At 44.4% G+C, this 19,778-nt stretch overlaps 1 protein-coding gene across 2 annotated transcripts in view; it reads right to left on the bottom strand.

Annotated features, from left to right (window-relative positions):
* The window catches only part of MREG (melanoregulin), a 113,606-nt gene that overhangs the window by 40,143 nt on the left and 53,685 nt on the right, over window positions 1-19,778 (bottom strand). For both annotated transcript variants that reach the window (XM_082397686.1, XM_082397687.1), the window contains one exon: window positions 1,593-1,752. In XM_082397686.1, coding sequence (XP_082253812.1) covers window positions 1,593-1,752 — 160 coding nt within the window. The remainder of the gene's footprint in view (window positions 1-1,592; window positions 1,753-19,778) is intronic.

Here is a 19,778-nt window from a genome sequence, read left to right as displayed (position 1 = left end):
CAAGCCCCTTTCACATCTGGCATGAGGCCCTGGGGAGACAGAGAAAGGTGTACTATATATATCACTTCCCTATTGTTGTCCCAGCTTTGCAGAGAGTGGAGAAAGAAAAGGAAGAAAAGAGAAGAACTAGTTCCATTCTCACCAGCAGAAACCCTAACTGGTCAGCCCAGTACAGCAGGGTAAGGATTAATGCTTCCCATTAAAGGGAAAACAAGGTCATGCAAGCATTCCTGTCCATATGCTCAGGAAGGGCAGCCAGGATGGCTATTCCTGGCCTGAGCAGCATTTATGATGTCCTTTAAATGTTACCAGTGGAGGAGGGGGTAGCAGAGGGGAAGCCAGGGGTAGCGCAGTGCACGGCCACTAATGTGCTATGCGTCTGAGTTAAGCGCTGTGATGGATATCTAGCAGAAGTTGTCCCTACCAGCACTCCACACCCAAGAAAGGATGCTCATCAAAGCCACTGCGGGACTCTCCAGCCTACTCTTCCCCCAGGCCTCAAGAATCAGAGGCAACTGTCATTCCCTACCTCTCAGCCCACCTCCAACCCCCCAAAGGCATCCCAAGTCACACCAGAATTAAAGGACCGGGACACAGGACTCTTCTAAAGTTATCATCTCCTGCTAAAGCATGTTTTCGGGGGGAAAAACAGTTAACAATTAATTAGCAGAAATAAAGGAACCTAGATAAGGAACAGGCACACCCCCTGCCATAACCCTGCTCCCATACATACAACACACTCTGGTGCTTTTCTTCATAGCCTAAGCCTGAGGTTTTAAATGTCTCTGTTCTTCTCAATTACTACATGATACAAAGGAAAACATAAAGTCATATCTAATATAGGCATCTACTCAGAACTAACGGATGAACACAGAAGTTAGAAAACTTAGGTTGTATTACTTGGAAAATGATACACATAACATCATATTGTATTATGTATAGTACTATAATACTACTTTTGGAATAAAGGAGAAAATAAACCATCATCCCTTTTGCTGTTGTCTCTTCATTTATGAAGTTGTCTCCTTTTCAATATTCTGGTGTTCCCATATCAATGACTTCGATTAAAAGTCCATTAAGAGTGGTTTCAAGCCTTATCACAAAAATCACCTCACATATGGCAGATACGCTGTTTGATCCATAAGCGCAATTTAAGAAGATACAAACGGAAAAAAAAAAACAGTTCAGGTCCCATTAATTCAGAAGTAGTGATGATGCAAAGTACCTCCCAACCTTCAGTCTGAATCTTTAATGGTGTCTCGCTAAACAACTGGAAAGATTAGAGATGGACTGGTTAAGCCATTTAAGACCATAAAGTATCTTCACGATCTGAAAAGCACTGCCTTGCTGTTTCCGTACTGCTATAATTTGTATCATTAAAGTAACAATTAGAAATCAGTCTTATCTGTGTATTGAACAGGTGTACCAAGACCAGCTAAAATTAGCAACTAGATGCTGCTAAAAGACCTGCCCTATGTTTCACGCATCTCATCCTTCATTCTTTTCTCTATTCTAAGCTGGTCTTCTCCATTATTGCTGTTTTTCACTGGACATTATCACCTGCACACAGCAAGATCTCAAAAGGTGCTTACCTCTGAATCTTTGGCCTGTTGATTACGAACAACGATCAAATTGTAGAGGATCCTGTCATCGTCTGCCTCTGTGTGGGACACATCGCGAGGCACGCTCCACAGATTCTTTTCATCTTCCCTCACCAGCGTGGCTCCAAAGGAAGAATATGGATTGTTACCACTATGGGATAAAAAAGGGGATATAAGGGCTTTGTAATATATATTACATATGATATATACATCATATGTAGCTAATATATAATATAAATAAAAATGTATATTATATAACATATAAATATATATATTCCTAACAAAAGAATCTAAATTGTCTTTAATAATTAAGCATAACACAATAGAACAACAAAGAAATCACTTTAAAAACAACAGAGGGACTTCCCTGGTGGCGTAGTGGTTGAGAATCCGCCTGCCAATGCAGGGGACACAGGTTCGAGCCCTGGTCCGGGAAGATCCCACATGCCGTGGAGCAACTAAGCCCGTGCGCCACAACTACTCAGCCTGCGCTCTAGAGCCTGCGAGCCACAACTACTGAAGCCTACGCGCCTAGAGTTCATGCTCCGCAACAAGAGAAGCCACCACAATGAGAAGCCCATGTACCGCAATGAAGAGTAGCCCCTGCTCGCCGCAACTAGAGAAAGCCCACGCACAGCAATGAAGACCCAAAGCAGCCAAAAATAAATAAATAAATAATAAAAACAACAGAGGACAGATATAACAGGATACCTGGGCAAAGGTAATTTTACTCTGTTAAGCACGAAATTTAGCACAGAGTACCCCAGCAGTTAAGAAAAAAAAAAAGAAAAGAAAAAAAGAAATCCAATGGGGAGTAGAATTCTCATGTGATTAAAAGAAGGAGACAATTAACATGAAGAGATGAACTTTTTACTGGCTCTGAACTCAAGGAAATGCAGTAAATGTAGAGTGCAATGGTATGTAGTATCTATCAAATTCCCTACAACAAGAAAACTAAGTAATAAATATGCACATCCAAATACTTTCAATAAACAATATGGGAGGTTGAGTAAGGATTTCAGGAGCCCCATGTTGTACATTTGTTTCATGGCTTACCCTCTATGAGGCAGTATCCGTGCTCGGGCTTATGAGGAGCTGGGTGGTAGAGCATCGTCCCTAGGACATGCTTACACACAGACCTGGTTAACTTCTGTGGGACTGGTCAGGTAGGATCCTGCTGGTGGTATCCCCGTCATCTAATAATGTGTATGAGGCACTGACCCCATGTTAATCACAGGGCTCAATAAAATTGTGAGCAGCACGGACATGGTCCCTGTCCTTGGACCTCACTAGAGGGAAACACAGTAATGAATGATCACGTGACCATATAATTACAAACTGTGATAAGTGCTATAAAGGAGGAGTTCAGGGAGCTGGTGAGAGCTAGCGAGGGTAGCAACAGGTAGGCATTGTGGAAAAGGGGTGCTTGAGCTTTAAGCTGAAAGACAAGAACAGAGTTCCAAACAAAGGAAATGGCATGTTCAAAGGCCCTGGGGTGGGAGGAAGCAGGATGTATGCATGAGAAGAAGGGGAATGTTGGCTAGTGAGTGAAAAAAGAAGCTGAGGAGGCCACTGGGGCCAGATACCCCTGGCTTTGTAGGGTCGTGTTTTCTAACATTCTTTAGAAATGTGGTCTTTATTCCTAAGAACGAGGTAAGATGAGGAAGGGTTTTAAGCAGGACTGTGATGTGACATGAACAGTATTACATCTTGAAAGATCTTTCTGGCTAAAGTGTGGAGCATGCTACAGAGGGGTGAAGAGTGGACCTGGGGGATTCATTAAGATGCAGCTGAGGTAACTCGGGTGAGACAGGATCGGTATCAAGATCAGAATGACAGTGTGCAGCTGAAGAAAAGTGCATTATCCGGGAGCAGGAGAGGGTAGAAGCTCTCTGGCTCTTCACCTGTATGGTGAGTGATGCCCCTGTCTGAGGCAGAGCTAGGATGCCCCATGGCCAAGGGGTGGCAAACACATCTGCAGGTGTGACCTGAGTGAACAGCAAATGAGGACAGACAGTGGACACCAGATAAGCAGACAGCACCTGGGAAGGAGGGATGAGAGTAACTGACAGCTGGACTGAAGGGAAATGTTAAGGTTTAAACAAACACGAAATACTCAGAAGTTGGCACTAAGGAGATCTTGCCACGAAAAGCAAAGTCCTGGTCACGAAATTGGGGCTCAGCACAGGAACCCTCCCATCAAGGGAAGGGCTTCAGCACTTGAGTGATGGGGTACAGGTCAGGCTTGAGAGAGCCAACCACGGCCCACCTGTGAAAACGGGGGAAAAGAGGGGATGGGATCTTGGAACCAAGGCCGGCAGGAGGCCAGCTACCTAAATGGATGCTGGAAAGTGCTCTTCAAATCCCTCTAGCTGAGGTTCAGAAGTGTAGGGTCTGAGACTGGGCAGAGTGACCAGAATTATGGAGAAGGAGTGACTTACAGGGAACCAGGCGCAGCTCAGCCACCGTGTTCTCAGAGCTGCCCTGTCTTCCCTTAGCTGCCTGACGCCGCAAAGGCTGAAGTACAGAGGGGCCCGTTCCTCTTAAGAATGATGAGCCAATGAAAGAGGAGGCAAATGATGCCTTGGTGCCCATATGGGCTTTAACGAGCATGTCAAACTCATTCATTCATTCATTCATTCAGTTGTTTGTTTATTCAACAAGTGTATACTGGTGCCGGGCTGAGTGCTCTGCGGACTCGAAAATAAAGTGGACATTGTCCCTGCTGCTGGTGTGACTATAATGCAAGGAGGTAAGTAATTTTTTTTTTTAAGTGCAAACAGAAAATTGTAGGAACAGGGAAGGAGTGACACATTATGCTTGATGAGAAGGAAGTTCGAGAAAGGTTTCGTGGAGGCGACGACATCTAACCCAGACCTGAGGAGTACACAGCCTTTCCTCAGGAAGAGAAGCAAGGGGAAAGGTGTTCCTGGCAGAGGGAACAGCACCAGCAGTGTACGGAGGCTTAAAGTGCCTTCAGGGCTGGGGAGTTCCAAGTGTTCACACAGGGCTAACCACACAGGCCCAGAGGGAGGGAAGAAAAGGTGATGTGGGGTCAGACTGAGGACCTGCTGGAGTTCAGGCTTTGTTCTGTGAATGGCGACCAGTTATCAAGGCGGTTTTGAGCCTTGTCAGGTCTGGGTTTTACAGAAACAACCCTGGACGAAGAAGGAACAGAGAGATGGCTTAGGAGGCTGTCACAATCAACTGTCACAAGAGGGTAGGTGTGGCTTTCCTGCCACGTTCTTTGAGTTTCTAGTGTCAGGGGGCCTCGGGGCCACTGCTGGGGAGGAGTGGGGCAGGAGATGGGCAGGGCTGCCCGGGCAGAGAGAGAAAGAAGCCGCTCTGTCTAAACCTCATTTGTTAGAGTTACAAGGAAGATTTCTTTGGGGCATAGGAAAGGTGGAGTTCTATCGCTAAATAAGTACATGTTTAATTCTAAACGTTTCGAAATACTGGTTGGGGTGAGAGTGAAGGAGGGTGTGGGCTCGAGAACGAGAGGGGGGAATGGCTGCGAGAGGATGGGTTCCAGTAGCATCAGAGGCTCTCAGACGTGGCCGCCCTGGTGACTGGTGACGGGCGGCACAGAGGTGGGAGGAGAGGAGTCAGTGCTGACCGTGTGAGGGCGATGCCTTTACCTGGGACGGCTCGGAGGAAGCCAAGGCCGACCTGCACGCCTGCAGGACGTGCAGACAGCGATCAAGATCTGGGCTTAGGAGTGAGGACAGGGCGGGAGATCTAGACTTGGGAGACATGCTCGTGCATCTCCATCACTGCAGAAGCCGGGGGATCACAGGAAGCGTCTGGGAACAAGCAGGGAGTGACGAAAGACCACAGGGGAACGGCTGACCTAAGGAGCAGGGGTGGCAGGCAGACTGGAGAGAGCAGGGGAGCCCAGAGAGAGAGAGAACACTGGGACAAAGCGGAATTCCCAAGAGCAGGCAGTACTGCAGTGTCAGAGCGTGAAGAGTATTAACTCCAACTTCTAAATAGATTTTGCAGCCAGTGATAAACCACACGGTGCTCTACCCAAGGGCCTCCACGCTCCGGCAGGGACAAGTCTAACGAGTTGTTTGACTTCTCCCGAGACAGGCAGCCAGCGGACAGTCCCCCCCAGCACGAGGTCCTCGATGGGGCGTCTCCAAGCAGCCACGGTCATGAGACTGAATCCAAGTGCTGTGACGGGGACACACCCACAAACGCAGCGGCTCAGATAACGACTACGTGTGTGAAGCGTTTCCCGTGCAAACCGGCAAATTCCCCTGGGGCTTCTCCTCAAGGCATCCAGACCCCGGGGGCACAGCTTTCACCAGGAGCTGCAGCCACTGGCTGCTGACACCACAGCACACATCCCTCCTGGGTCCTAAAACTCGAGTACGTTCCAAAACCGGTCTTTTATTTTTCCCTAAGTTTGTTTCATTTGTATGAGTCTTGTCTCTTCATCAAGTTGATATGTTCCTCTAGGGCAGGGATTGTACCCAGTATTTCTTTCACATCCCACATCACCTGGCGGGGGCAGGCACAGAGTAGCTGCTTTAAAAGTATTAAAAAGTATCCAATACTTAAATGGAACAAACTGAGCTGTGATCCCAACATGCTAAAGGAAATCCCGGACATAGCTCAGTAAAACTTCCCTAGAGCAGGAGGTTTAGACATTGGCCGGTACCCACCTGAATAATCAGTCATAGACAACATTTGACCAAGAATCAGCTAGTCCCTATCTGCTTGATAACCCACAGTTTCTTTGCATGCTTTGAGAAGACAGCTGCCTCCCTGGTCAGTTGCTCCTACCCTCTCACAACCAATCAATCAATCAATCTCTCTGTCTTCTCTTTTTCTCTCTTCTCCCCCCACCACCCCCATACACGTGTGACTCCAGCCAATGTCAAACAGTCGCCTCTCAGCCTTAACTTACAATCCCTGTAGGCAGGTCAGCATCGGGCCTGTGTGGATGTCTCCAGACAGGTAGTGCCTCCCCACCTCCCCCTAATTAGGAGCAGTGCTCCCCTGACGTCCCGTGAGCCTCAGACTCTGCCTAGTCGCTAATCCGCCCGCCCCCGGGGGACGATATAAAACAGGTAAGAGAACCAAGGGCTTCTGCCCCTGGGTGAGCAATGACTCTCACCCAGGGCGATGCTCTCGAGCTCGGGGTCTAGGCTGCTCTCCTCTGCAGTGCGGCCCCTACTCCGCTTGGCTGCCTACCTCACCTGCACCTCGCTGCCACCACCTTCTTCTCATCCGTTAGAGTTACAAGTCACAGGGCTTCCCTGGTGGCGCAGTGGTTGAGAATCTGCCTGCCAATGCAGGGGACACGGGTTCGAGCCCTGGTCTGGTAAGATCCCACATGCCGCGGAGCGACAAAGCCCGTGAGCCACAATTACTGCGCCTGCGCGTCTGGAGCCTGCGCTCCGCAACAAGAGAGGCCGCGATTTTGAGGCCCGCGCACCGCGACGAGGGGTGGCCCCCGCTTGCCGCAACTAGAGAAAGCCTTCGCACAGAAACAAAGACCCAACACAGCCAAAAATAAATAAATAAATAATTCCCATTTAAAAAAAAAAAGAGTTACAAGTCAGGTTCCTTTGGGGGCACAGACACGGTGGGGTTCATTGCTAAATAAATCATTAATAATTTCACCAAAACACCGGTCAAGGTGAAAGTGAATGAGGGAAGGACCTGTCAGACCAGCCTGGCTCCTGGGATCCCTGGTCCCCATTCCTTTCGTCCTGCCCCACCATCCAGTCAAGGCAGCAATCCACTTTGTTGGGTTTTTTTTCTTTTTTTTTTGAATTTTATTTTATTTATTTATTTTATACAGCAGGTTCTTACTAGTTATCTATTTTATACATATTGGTGTATATATGTCAATCCCAATCTCCCTATTCATCCCACCACCATCACTGTCCCCCCAACCCCGCTTTCCCCCCCTTGGTGTCCATACGTTTGTTCTCTACATGTGTGTCTCTATTTTGAACCTTTAGGATGAAGAGACCAGAGCAAAGAAAGGCCTAAAGTAAACAACTAAAGAAGCAGCTTGGGAACCTCTGTGCTCCTGAAACTGTGAAGGACTGTGGGACCTGTGTAAAGAGAGCTCCATGCAAAGGCCCTGGGGTCTGAGCCAGAAGCCCCGGGAGGACAGAGGCGGGGGAAGAGGGCACTGAATCGGAGCTTCACTTTCCCTCCCTCCCCCATATAATGACCTCTAAAAGGTTCTGAGGAAAGTGAGCGTGGCCGTTTTGCCCCCGGCCACCATCTGCTGATGATAAATATTTTATTAACCTCGGGCATTTGAGAAGTGGCTCTGAAGTTACACACAAGCGAAGCAGAGGCTGCTTTTACTCCCAAAAGGTAGGATGAGCAAAGTCTCAGGTTCCACCCCCAATCCCACCTAGGGCGCTGGACCAAATCACTTGGGAATCTTTTCTTTCAATACCGTCTAGGGCTAAAAGGAGACTCCAGGCTTAGAAACCCTGGACTCCGTGCCCGGGGATTGCATGCTAAGTGCCACTCAGCATTACAGCTGCTCACAAGGGTTTCCCGTGAGTCCTCACTACCAGCAAAGGACCGTGTGTGAAAGCTTCTGGAAAGCCCCACAAAACACGCACACACAGGCCGGCTGCTGAGGCCAGTGGTTCCGGTGACTTTACTGCTCTCCCCACAGACAGGCTGGGCGTCAGCCCTCACTGGTCCAAGACTGAAGCTCTGACATTGAAGAAAGAACATCTCCAGTAAACAGCAAACAAAGGTCTCAAAAAACAGACCCCAAAAGGCTGTTTAGTGCGACCCCCTTGACTACCTAAGGCCTCCTATCTGATTCCCCACTAGGAACTGGCCTGCCTCTTTGCCCCTGGCTTCCAGACTTTTCCCTTCCTCCTTCTGTGGTGACTTCCTGGTGAAGGAGCAGGAGAAGCGAAGGTCCTTACCCTCTCCTTCTTTTACTCCCTCCCTCCCTCCTCTATTCTCTGCCTCCTCTCTCTCCCTCCTTTCCTCCCTCCTTCCTTTCCTCCTTCCCTCTCTCCCTTCCTCCCTTCCTTCTTCTCCTCCCTTCCTTCCTCCCTCCCTTGTTCTTTCCTTCCTTCCTTCACTGCTTCCAAGACAGTTACTCTGACCAAGTTAATTCAATGTCTAAACATTATTTAACCCCAAGTCTAAACATCGGTCCATAGATTCTGGAGCTTTTCTCATTGTTTAACTACCAAGGCTCATGACTTCCTTCAACACCAGAGATATCAACCTTCTCAAAGTACAGGAAGAAAAACTCTGGGTACTTTTCTGGGCCCTGCTCCCTTACATGTTCCCACCCTTCATGCCTTCTCATCCCAAGGCTGAAACAGAGCACCGTGTGATCACGCCTTTCATTCATTGCTTTAAGTGCTTTAAAGCCTTGAAGATGGTCCTGACAAGAAGTCTGTGAAGTAGGAAGGGGCAACATGATTTTTATGTCTCCCAGCTGAGGAAACGCTGGGGCTCAGGAAGAATAGACTCAGCCCTTAGTCTCCTCCCTGTTTATATTCACTCCCGGTCATGTCATACCAGTCTCATGGTTTTAAATACCATCCTCTTGAGGAAGATTCTCAAACCCATACCTGTAGCCCCAGCTCAGACCTCGCCCCCAAGTCCCAGACTCCTGCATCTACCTGCCTTCTTCCCATCTCCATATGGATGGCTAGTAGACAGCTCAAGCTCAACATGGTGGACCAAGCCCCTGACCTTCCCTCCAAACCTCCCCACCAGCAGCCTCCCCACCCAGATGATGGGAAATCCAACCTTCCGATAGCTCAGGCCCAAATCCTTCAAGTCATCCTTGGTTCTCTCATCCCCAACATCTAATCCAGCAGAAAATCCTATTAACAATACATTAAACAAATACCCACCTCTACCACTACCCCTTCCCAAGCCAAGGCACCTCTGTCTTGCAAAAGAATTCCTGGAATTTTTTTTCACTGATCTACCTCTTTCTACCATTGCCTCCACCAATTCGCAGTTCTTAACACAATCAAAGGGATCCTTTTAATATGTAAATCAGATCATGTCACCCCCTCCCTCAAAACCCTCCAGTGACTCCCATTTGACTTAGAATATAAACCAAGGTCATACAATGGTCTATAATCCCCTCATGACACACCAGCCACTCTGTCCTCTTCGCGGTTCCCTGAACCCACCAGTCACGCTGCCATTTCGGGGCCCTTGCACTGGCTGCTTCTTCTACCTGTAATATTTTCCCCCACAAATCCATATGCCTCACTCCTTCCCCTCCTTCAAATTGCCATTTAAACATCCCCTCCTCGATGAGGCCTACTCAGACCAACCTATTTAAAATAGCAAGCATGCTCCCCTGCCCCTGCTCTACCTCCACATCCATGAGTTCTGGATCCCTGGGTTGGGGGAGGTGGGGGGGATGAATCCCCTGCAGATACTGAGGGACAACTGGACTTATTTATCCTCTAATTTACTTATTATGTTTACTGTTTATTGTGCCATCCCCCCCCACACACAAACACACTACAATAAAAGCCCCCTGAGGACAGGATCCGTATCTCTTTTGCTCAGTGATGTATTCGGAGTACTTAGAATAGGACCTGGCGCTTAGTAGACGCTCAATTTGCTGAATGAATGAACTGCAATTTCCCAACTTCACAGGGCTCTGAATGGTAGAAATGAGGCTGGAATCCACTCTCCAGACAAGTTCTTAACATGCTTGAGCTGCTTAAATTCATGAAGGTGGGGCTTAGAGTCTTCCAGAGGAAGCAGACAGTAAGCACATATGTTTATGTCTGGTGGTGATCAGGGCTCTGAAGGAATACACGGTGACTAAGGGACAGAGCGAGGGCAAAGAGTACTGTTTTAAAGAGGATGGTCAGGGAAGAATTTTCTGATAAAATGACTTTGAGCAGAGACCTAAATCAAGTGAGGGAGTTTCCCAGACAGGTAAGTGGAGAAAGAACATTCTAGGCAGGGAGGGCTCTGAGACAGCACGTGCTTGGTGTATTTAAGGACCCAGGAGAAGGCCAGTATGGCTAAAGGATGAACAATTTCCCCTTATGTGCTGACTTTAAAATCGAAACCATGCATAATAGCCCCAAACTGGAAACCACCCAAAAGTCCACCAACAGAAGAATGGGTGAACCAAAGGAAATATACTATAAAGCAGTGAGAACCACCAACTACATGCACCAACTTGGATGGCGAGAACATACACAGTCTGATCCTATGTATGTAAAGTTTAAAAGCAGGCAAAACTAAAGAACATTTTTAAGGTGCATACATAGGTGGTAAAGCTATAAAGAAAAGCAAGGAGATGACTATCACAAAAGTCTAGATACAATCAGGGGTGAGAGATGTGGGACCACTGATAGCTATCTCTTGCCTTGGGCGGTGGTTACAGGAATATCCACTTTATAGTTGTTCTTTACACTGTACATATGTTTGTATGTTTTTAGTCTCTGATATACGAACACAAAACTTTAAAAGTTAAGGACAAAAAATAAGTGAGAGACAATTCAGTAAACTCTTATTCCTTTCCAGGGAGTACAGGGGTTCTTTAGATACATACTGTCTCACCAAAATTATTTCGTAAAAAAGACACCAAAGAATAGAGTGCACAGCATAATATTGGCACAAAACAAACATGTATTAACCAGACTGAAAAGGACTTCCACTGCCAACATAACAAGCTATTTTACCCAACATTTAAGCAGAATTTGCTTTTTAAACAAAGGTGTAGTGGCAAGATCACTTCAAGATATCTAGAGAATAAAAAGTTCCAGGAAACCTAGATCAAAGGATATGTACGAGAAAGAAATATCTTCTCAGGAACTTCCAATGTCACCAAGACTGACTAACACAACAGAACTCACAAAAAGGGAAGAAGGATGCTGGGGGTTGCCTGGGAAGTAAATCTTTAAAAGTCATCCTCCAATGAATTCTGAGTGGCTGACTTCTTGGTAAAGCGTGTACCTCCTACTTCTTGACCTGAGGCCCGGTTTCTGGGAACAGCATGCAGGACCCTCCCCCCTCCCTCCGCTGTCTTTCAAGAAAGTTAAAGTACAACTCTTGGAGTGGATTCTTCCAGCCAGGAGCACCTTCCTGCAACAGGAATCCTTGGTGCCTCTGCAGTCACTTTCTAAAAGTCACTACCTGGCCCAGGGCTACGGGCCTTGTAACTGCGGGCAGTGCAGAAAGACCTGGGTGAGTGAGTTGCATCAGCTCAGGTAACCCAGCAGCAGATTACGGGAAAAGAGTCAGGCCATCTGGGCCCCAGTCTGAGAGATCCCACTGACACTAGCACATTAGCCAACATTTTTTAAATTGGAGGTCATGTGAGTCCACATGGTGAAATGAAAGATTCTAGACATGCGAAAGATTACTGTCCTAGAGTTGGTGGTGATCACCTCTAAAATGTGTTCAAGCCACCACCCTTCTTTCCCACTGGCCCCTGGCTTCACAGCCTTAAGACAGAAAAATAAGCCAGTGTCTCTGGACCCCAAGCTATAACAATTCAGGGCAGGTCTCAGACTTCAAACACCATGTCTAGAACACACCACATAAGCAACTAGATACACACCTCCCTGCACCCTAGGAGGGCTCTACTCTTTCTGTGGAACTGAAGTAGAATAGGACTTGAATTCCAGCTCGGCCGTGAGTGCCCCTGAGCAAGCTACTGAAGTTCTTGGGCCTCAGTTTCTTCTGCTGTCAAGTAGGGACTACAGATGTAATTACAATCCAGCCTCACTATTCCCAGATTCTGTATTTGCAAACTGGCCCACTCACTAAAATGTATCTGTGATCCCCAAATCAATACTTGTGGTGCTTTTGCAGTATCCGAGGCACAGGTTCTCATGTTTCCACTCTTGTACTGGGAACAAGTGTCCTTTTTGTGGTCTATTAGTGCCACGTTTTTTTGCATTTTTGTGCTTTTTGTTGGTTATTTTGTTGTTTAGCTCCCAAGCATAGTGCTGAAGTGCTAAAAAACATGTGTTAGATAAGCTTCATTGAGGCATGAACTATAGAGCTATTGGCTGTCAGTTCAATGTTAATGAATCAACAATATATATTTAATAAAGTGTCTTTAAGTGGAAACACACGTAAAACAAGGTTACATACTGACCAGTTGATGAACCGGCTCTCAGGAACCTAACCCTGGATTTTCCCCTTGGAGCCATGATTCTTTATTTCAGTATTCGCAGTGACCATAGGATGTAACTACTATGACTCACAAGAACTGACCATACCTCATAGGGTTATGTCGAGGATTTAATTAATAGATATAAAGCACTTATGACAATGACTGGTATGGCGTAAGTGCTACAGACAACCTATAAAGGACCAGCAGAGACTTTTCCATAAAGACATTCTGTTTGGCATTTCAGCTAACAAGGGTCTCGGTGCTCTGGCCGGGTGTCAGGCCTGAGCCTCTGAGTGGAAGACCTGAGTTCAGGACATTGGACCACCAGAGACCTCCTGGCCCGACGTAATATCAAACGGCATGAGCTCTCCCAGAAATCTCCATCTCAACGCTAAGACCCAGCTCCACTCAACGACCAGCAAGGTCCAGTGCTGGACACCCCATGCCAAACAACTAGCAAGACAGGAACACAACCTCACCCATTAGCAGAGAGGCTGCCTAAAATCATACCAAGTTCACAGACACCCTAAAACACACCACCAACGGACGCGGTCCTGCCCACCACAAAGAGAAGATCCAGCCTCATCCACCAGAACACAGGCACCAGCCCCCTCCACCAGGAAGCCTACAAAAGCCACTGAACCAACCTTACCCACTGGGGTCAGACACCAAAAACAATGGGAACTACGAACCTGCAGCCTGTGAAAAGGAGACCCCAAACACAGTAAGTTAAGCAAAATGAGAAGACAGAGAAACACACAGCAGATGAAGGAGCAAGGTAAAAATCCACCAGACCAAACAAATGAAGAGGAAATAGGCAGTCTACCTGAAAAAGAATTCAGAGTAATGATAGTAAAGATGATCCCAAATCTTGGAAATAGAATGGAGAAAATACAAGAAACATTTAATAAGGACCTAGAAAAACTAAAGAGCAAACAAACAATGATGAGCAACATAATAAATGAAATTAAAAATTCTGTAGAAGGAATCAATAGCAGAATAACTGAGGCAGAAAAACGGATAAGTGACCTGGAAGATAAAATAGTGGAAATAACTACTGCAGAGCAGAATAAAGAAAAAGAAATGAAAAGAATTGAGGACAGTCTCAGAGACCTCTGGGACAACATTAAACACACCAACATTCCAATTATAGGGGTCCCAGAAGCAGAAGAGAAATAGAAAGGCTCTGACAAAATATTTGAAGAGATTATAGTTGAAAACTTCCCTAATATGGGAAAGGAAATAGTCAATCAAGTCCAGGAAGAGCAGAGAGTCCCATACAGGATAAATCCAAGAAGAAACATGACAAGACACATGTTAATCGAACTATCAAAAATTAAATACAAAGAAAAAATACTAAAAGCAGCAAGGGAAAAGCGACAAATAACATACAAGGGAATCCCCATAAGGTTAAGAGCTGATCTTTCAGCAGAAAATCTGCAAGCCAGAAGGGAGTGGCAGGACCTATTTAAAGTGATGAAAGGTAAAAACCTACCACCAAGATTACTCTACCCAGCAAGGATCTCATTCAGATTTGACGTAGAAATTAAAACCTTTACAGACAAGCAAAAGCTAAGAGAATTCAGCATAACCAAACCAGCTTTACAACAAATGCTAAAGGAACTGCTCTAGGCAGGAAACACAAGAGAAGGAAAAGACCTACCAAAAAAACCCCATAACAATTAAGAAAATGGTAATAGAAACATACATATTGATAATTACCTTAAATGTAAATGGATTAAATGCTCCAACCAAAAGACACAGACTGGCTGAATGGATACAAAAACAAGACCTGTATATATGCTGTCTACAAGAGACCCACTTCAGACCTAGGGACACATACAGACTGAAAGTGAGGGGATGGGAAAAGATATTCTATGGAAATGGAAATCAAAAGTAGCAATTCTCATATCAGACAAATAGACTTTAAAATAAAGACTATTACAAGAGACAAAGAAGGACACTACATAATGATCAAGGGATCAATGCAAGAGGAAGATATAACAATTGTAAATATTTATGTATCCAACACAGGAGCACCTCAATACATAAGGCAAAGGCTAACAGCCATAAAAGGGGAAATCGATAGTAACACAATAATATTAGGGGACTTTAACACCCCACTTTCACCAATGGACGGATCAACCTAAATGAAAATAAATAAGGAAATTTAAGAAAACTGAAATTGTATCAAGTATCTTTTCCAACTACAATGCTATGAGACTAGATATCAATTACAGGAAACAAACTGTAAAAACTACAAACACATGGAGGCTAAACAATACACTACTAAATAACCAAGAGATCACTGAAGAAATCAAAGAGGAAATCAAAAAATACCTAGAAACAAATGACAATGAAAACATGACGATCCAAAACCTATCGGATGCAGCAAAAGCAGTTCTACGAGGGAAGTTTACAGCACAATCCTACCTCAAGAAACAAGAAACATCTCAAATAAACAACCTAACCTTACACCTAAAGCACTTAGAGAAAGAAGAACAAAAAAAAACCCCAAAGTAAGCAGAAGGAAAGAAATCATAAAGATCAGATCAGAAATAAATGAAAAAGAAATGAAGGAAATGATAGCAAAGATCAATAAAACTAAAAGCTGGTTCTTTGAGAAGATAAACAAAATTGATAAACCATTAGCCAAACTCATCAAGAAAAAAAGAGAGAACACTCAAATCAATAGAATTAGAAATGAAAAAGGAGAAGTAACAACTGACACTGCAGAAATACAAAGGATCATGAGGGATTACTACAAGCAACTATATGCCAATAAAATGGACAACCTAGAAGAAATGGACAAATTCTTAGAAAAGCACAACCTTCCAAGACTGAACCAGGAAGAAATAGAAAATACAAACAGACCAACCACAAGCACTGAAATTGAAACTGTGTTTAAAAATCTTCCAACAAACAAAAGCCCAGGACCAGATGGCTTCACAGGCAAATTCCATCAAACATTTAGAGAAGAGCTAACACCTATCCTTCTCAAACTCTTCCAAAATATAGCAGAGGGAGGAACACTCCCAAACTCATTCTACGAGGCCACCATCACCCTGATACCAAAACCAGACAAAGATGTCACAAAAAAAGAAAACTACAGACCAATATCACTGATAAACAAAGATGCAAAAATCCTCAACAAAATACTAGCAAACAGAATCCAACAGCACATTAGAAGGATCATACACCATGATCAAGTGGGGTTTATCCCAGGAATGCAAGGATTCTTCAGTATATGCCAATCAATCAATGTGATACACCATATTAACAAATAGAAGGATAAAAACCATATGATCATCTCAACAGATGCAGAAAAAGCTTTTGACAAAATTCAACACCCATTTATGATAAAAACTCTCCAGAAAGTAGGCATAGAGGGAGCTTACCTCAACATAATAAAGGTCATATATGACAAACCCACAGCAAACATCATTCTCAATGGTGAAAAACTGAAACCATTTCCACTAAGATCAAGAACAAGAAAAGGTTGCCCACTCTCACCACTATGATTCAACATAGTTTTGGAAGTTTTAGCCACAGCAATCAGAGACGAAAAAGAAAGAAAAAGAATCCAAATCGGAAAAGTAAAACTGTCATAGTTTGCAGATGACATGATACTATACATAAAGAATCCTAAAGATGCTACCAGAAAACTACTAGAGCTAATCAATGAATTTGGTAAAGTAGTAGGATACAAAATTAATGCACAGAAATCTCTTGCATTCCTATACACTAATGATGAAAAATCTGAAAGAGAAATTAAGGAAACACTCCCATTTACCATTTTTGCAGCAAAAAGAATAAAATTCCTAGGAATAAACCTACCTAAGGAGACAAAAGACCTGTATGCAGAAAACTATGAGACACTGATGAAAGAAATTAAAGATGATACAAACAGATGGAGAGAAATACCATGTTCTTGGATAGGAAGAATCAACATTGTGAAAATGACTACACTACACAAAGCAATCTACAGATTCAATGCAATCCCTATCAAAGTACTAATGGCATTTTTCACAGAACTAGAACAAAAAATTTCACAATTTGTATGGAAACACAAAAGACCCCAAATAGCCAAAGCAGTCTTGAGAAAGAAAAACAGAGCCTGAGGAATCAGGCTCCAGGACTTCAGACTATACTACAAAGCTACAGTAATCAAGACAGTATGGTACTGGCACAAAAACAGAAATATAGATGAATGGAACAGGATAGAAAGCCCAGAGATAAACACACACACATATGGTCACATTATCTTTGATAAAGGAGGCAAGCATATACAGTGGAGAAAAGACAGCCTCTTCAATAAGTGGTGCTGGGAAAACTGGACAGCTACATGTAAAAGAATGAAATTAGAACACTCCCTAACACCATACACAAAAATAAACTCAAAATGGATTAAAGACCTAAATATAAGACCAGACACTATAAAACTCTTAGAGGAAAACATAGGCAGAACACTCTATGACATAAATCACAGCAAGATCCTTTTTGACCCACCTCCTAAAGAAATGGAAATATAAACAAAAATAAACAAATGGGACCTAATGAAACTTCAAAGCTTTTGCACAGCAAAGGAGACCATAAACAAGACGAAAAGACAACCCTCAGAATGGGAGAAAATATTTGCAAATGAAGCAACTGACAAAGGATTAACCTCCAAAATATACAAGCAGCTCATGCAGCTCAATATCAAAAAAACAACCCAATCTAAAAATGGGCAGAAGACCTAAACAGACATTTCTCCAAAGAAGATAAACAGATTGCCAATAAACACATGAAAGGATGCTCAACATCACTAATCATCAGAGAAATGCAAATCAAAACTACAATGAGGTATCACCTCACACCGGTCAGAATGGCCATCATCAAAAAATCTAGTCATTGCTGGAGAGGGTGTGGAGAAAAGGGTGTGGAGAAAAGTCATTGCACTGTTGGTAGGAATGTAAATGATACAGCCACTATGGAGAACAGTATGGAGGTTCCTTAAAAAACTAAAAATAGAACTACCATATGACCCGGCAATCCCACTACTGGGCATATACCCTGAGAAAACCATAATTCAAAAAGAGTCATGTACCACAATATTCACTGCAGCACTATTTACAATAGCCAGGACATGGAATCAACCTAAGTGTCCACTGACAGATGAATGGATAAAGGTGATGTGGCACATATATACAATGGAATATTACTCAGCCATAAAAAGAAACAAAATTGAGTTATTTGTAGTGAGGTGGATGGACCTAGAGTCTGTCATACAGAGGGAAGTAAGTCAGAAAGAGAAAAACAAATACCGTATGCTAACACATATATATGGAGTCTTAAAAAAAAAAAAAAGGTTCTGAAGAACCTAGGGGCAGGACAGGAATAAAGATGCAGACATAGAGAATGGACTTGAGGGCACAGGGAGGGGGAAGGGTAAGCTGGGACGAGGTGAGAGAGTGGCATGGACTTATACACACCACTCAATGTAAAATAGATAGTGGGAAGCAGCCGCATAGCACAAGGAGATCTGCTTGGTGTTTTGTGACCACCTAGAGGGGTGGGATAGGGAGGGTGGGAGGGAGATGCAAGAGGAAGGGGATATGGGGATATATGTATACGAATAGCTGATTCACTTTGTTATACAGCAGCAACTAACACAACAATGTAAAGCAATTATACTCCAATAAAGATGTTAAAAAAAAAAAAGGATCAGCAGAGCTTGATGGGAAGGCGCACATCACAACTTCAATCTCTCGCCCTCTTCAACATGCTGGAGCAGTATGACTCACGCGGAACCATTTCTTTTTTTTTTTTTGGCTGCACGCACGGCATGTGGGATCTTAGTTCCCAGACCAGGGGTCCAGGGATCGAACCTGCGCCCCCTGCAGTGGAAGCGCGGAGTCTTAACCAGTGGACCGCCAGGGAAGTCCCGACTGAACCATTTCTTTATCATCAGGAAAATTCAAGTCTGTTGCCGACACTCACAGGCCCCGATCAGTTCCTCCTCTGAACAGCCCCTCTTTATGGGCATAAAACAACCATCAAGAGTAAACTGAGGTTTTATTTTCTTTTCCCCTAATGGGAATTCCAGGCACTGTAGAAAAATAAAACACTGACATCTGTTCTCCGTTCACTGCCCACAAATGTGTGCATAAATTCTGTTATTAGGAATGGAAGCTGCAGGTGGGCATTGAGAGGAGCAGGGAGCAAAACAGATTTGGAAGATTGTTAGGTTCACTTAGGCAGCTGAAGAGAGAGCCACGAATAAAAACTCAACCATGGTTTGCTCATTCTTTCCCTTTCTTCTTCTGCTTTTGAACAACTGGACATGTGATGCTTATCAGTTATTAATAGCCAATAAATCAGAGAGTAAGAATTAGACTTCCCTGAAAAGTTCCAAGTAAGCCTCGTGGAAGATGCTTTAGCGAGTGACATTGACACTGCACTTCTTTTCATTTTAGACTTCTCCAGGCCTCTGATGTCCATATTGGATGGCATCTGGTGATAGACTTTCTAGTGGACAGAGGATTTGGGCGTCTCTCTGCTTAAAGGTGACTGCAGTTGTGCCTCCAGAATCACATAAATTCAAGGGGCACAACTCATGCTTAGGTGTGGATTTTTACAAGACAAGAGAATGCTTTCATCACTGATGGAAGAAAGCTCTGCTATAAAAGTGAAATAAAAACCAATGCTTTGAGCTCAAACATTTTCCCAAAAGTACCCTGCAGTGGTTGACTAGTGTCCCCCCAAAAGACATCTTTCAGTCCTAATCCCCAGTTCCTATGAATGTGACCTTATTTGGAAATAGAGGCTTTACAGATGTATCAATAGTTAGTTAAGCAACTTGATACGAGATCATCCTGGGTTTAGGGTGGACCCTAAATCCAACGGCTGGTATCCTTATAAGAGAAAAGAAAAGGAGATTTGAGACCAAGAGGAGGACAGAAACATGGAGGACGACGGAGGTAAGGACTGGAGTTGTGCTGCCACAAGCCAAGGACACCAGGAGCCACCCAAAGCTAGAATCAGTAAGGAAGGATTCTCCCGAGAGTCTTCGG

This window comes from Balaenoptera borealis (assembly GCF_965194805.1).
Source record: "Balaenoptera borealis genome assembly, chromosome: 6".
NCBI classification, from domain to species: domain Eukaryota; kingdom Metazoa; phylum Chordata; class Mammalia; order Artiodactyla; family Balaenopteridae; genus Balaenoptera; species Balaenoptera borealis.
This window is presented reverse-complemented; position numbering and strand designations above follow the sequence as displayed.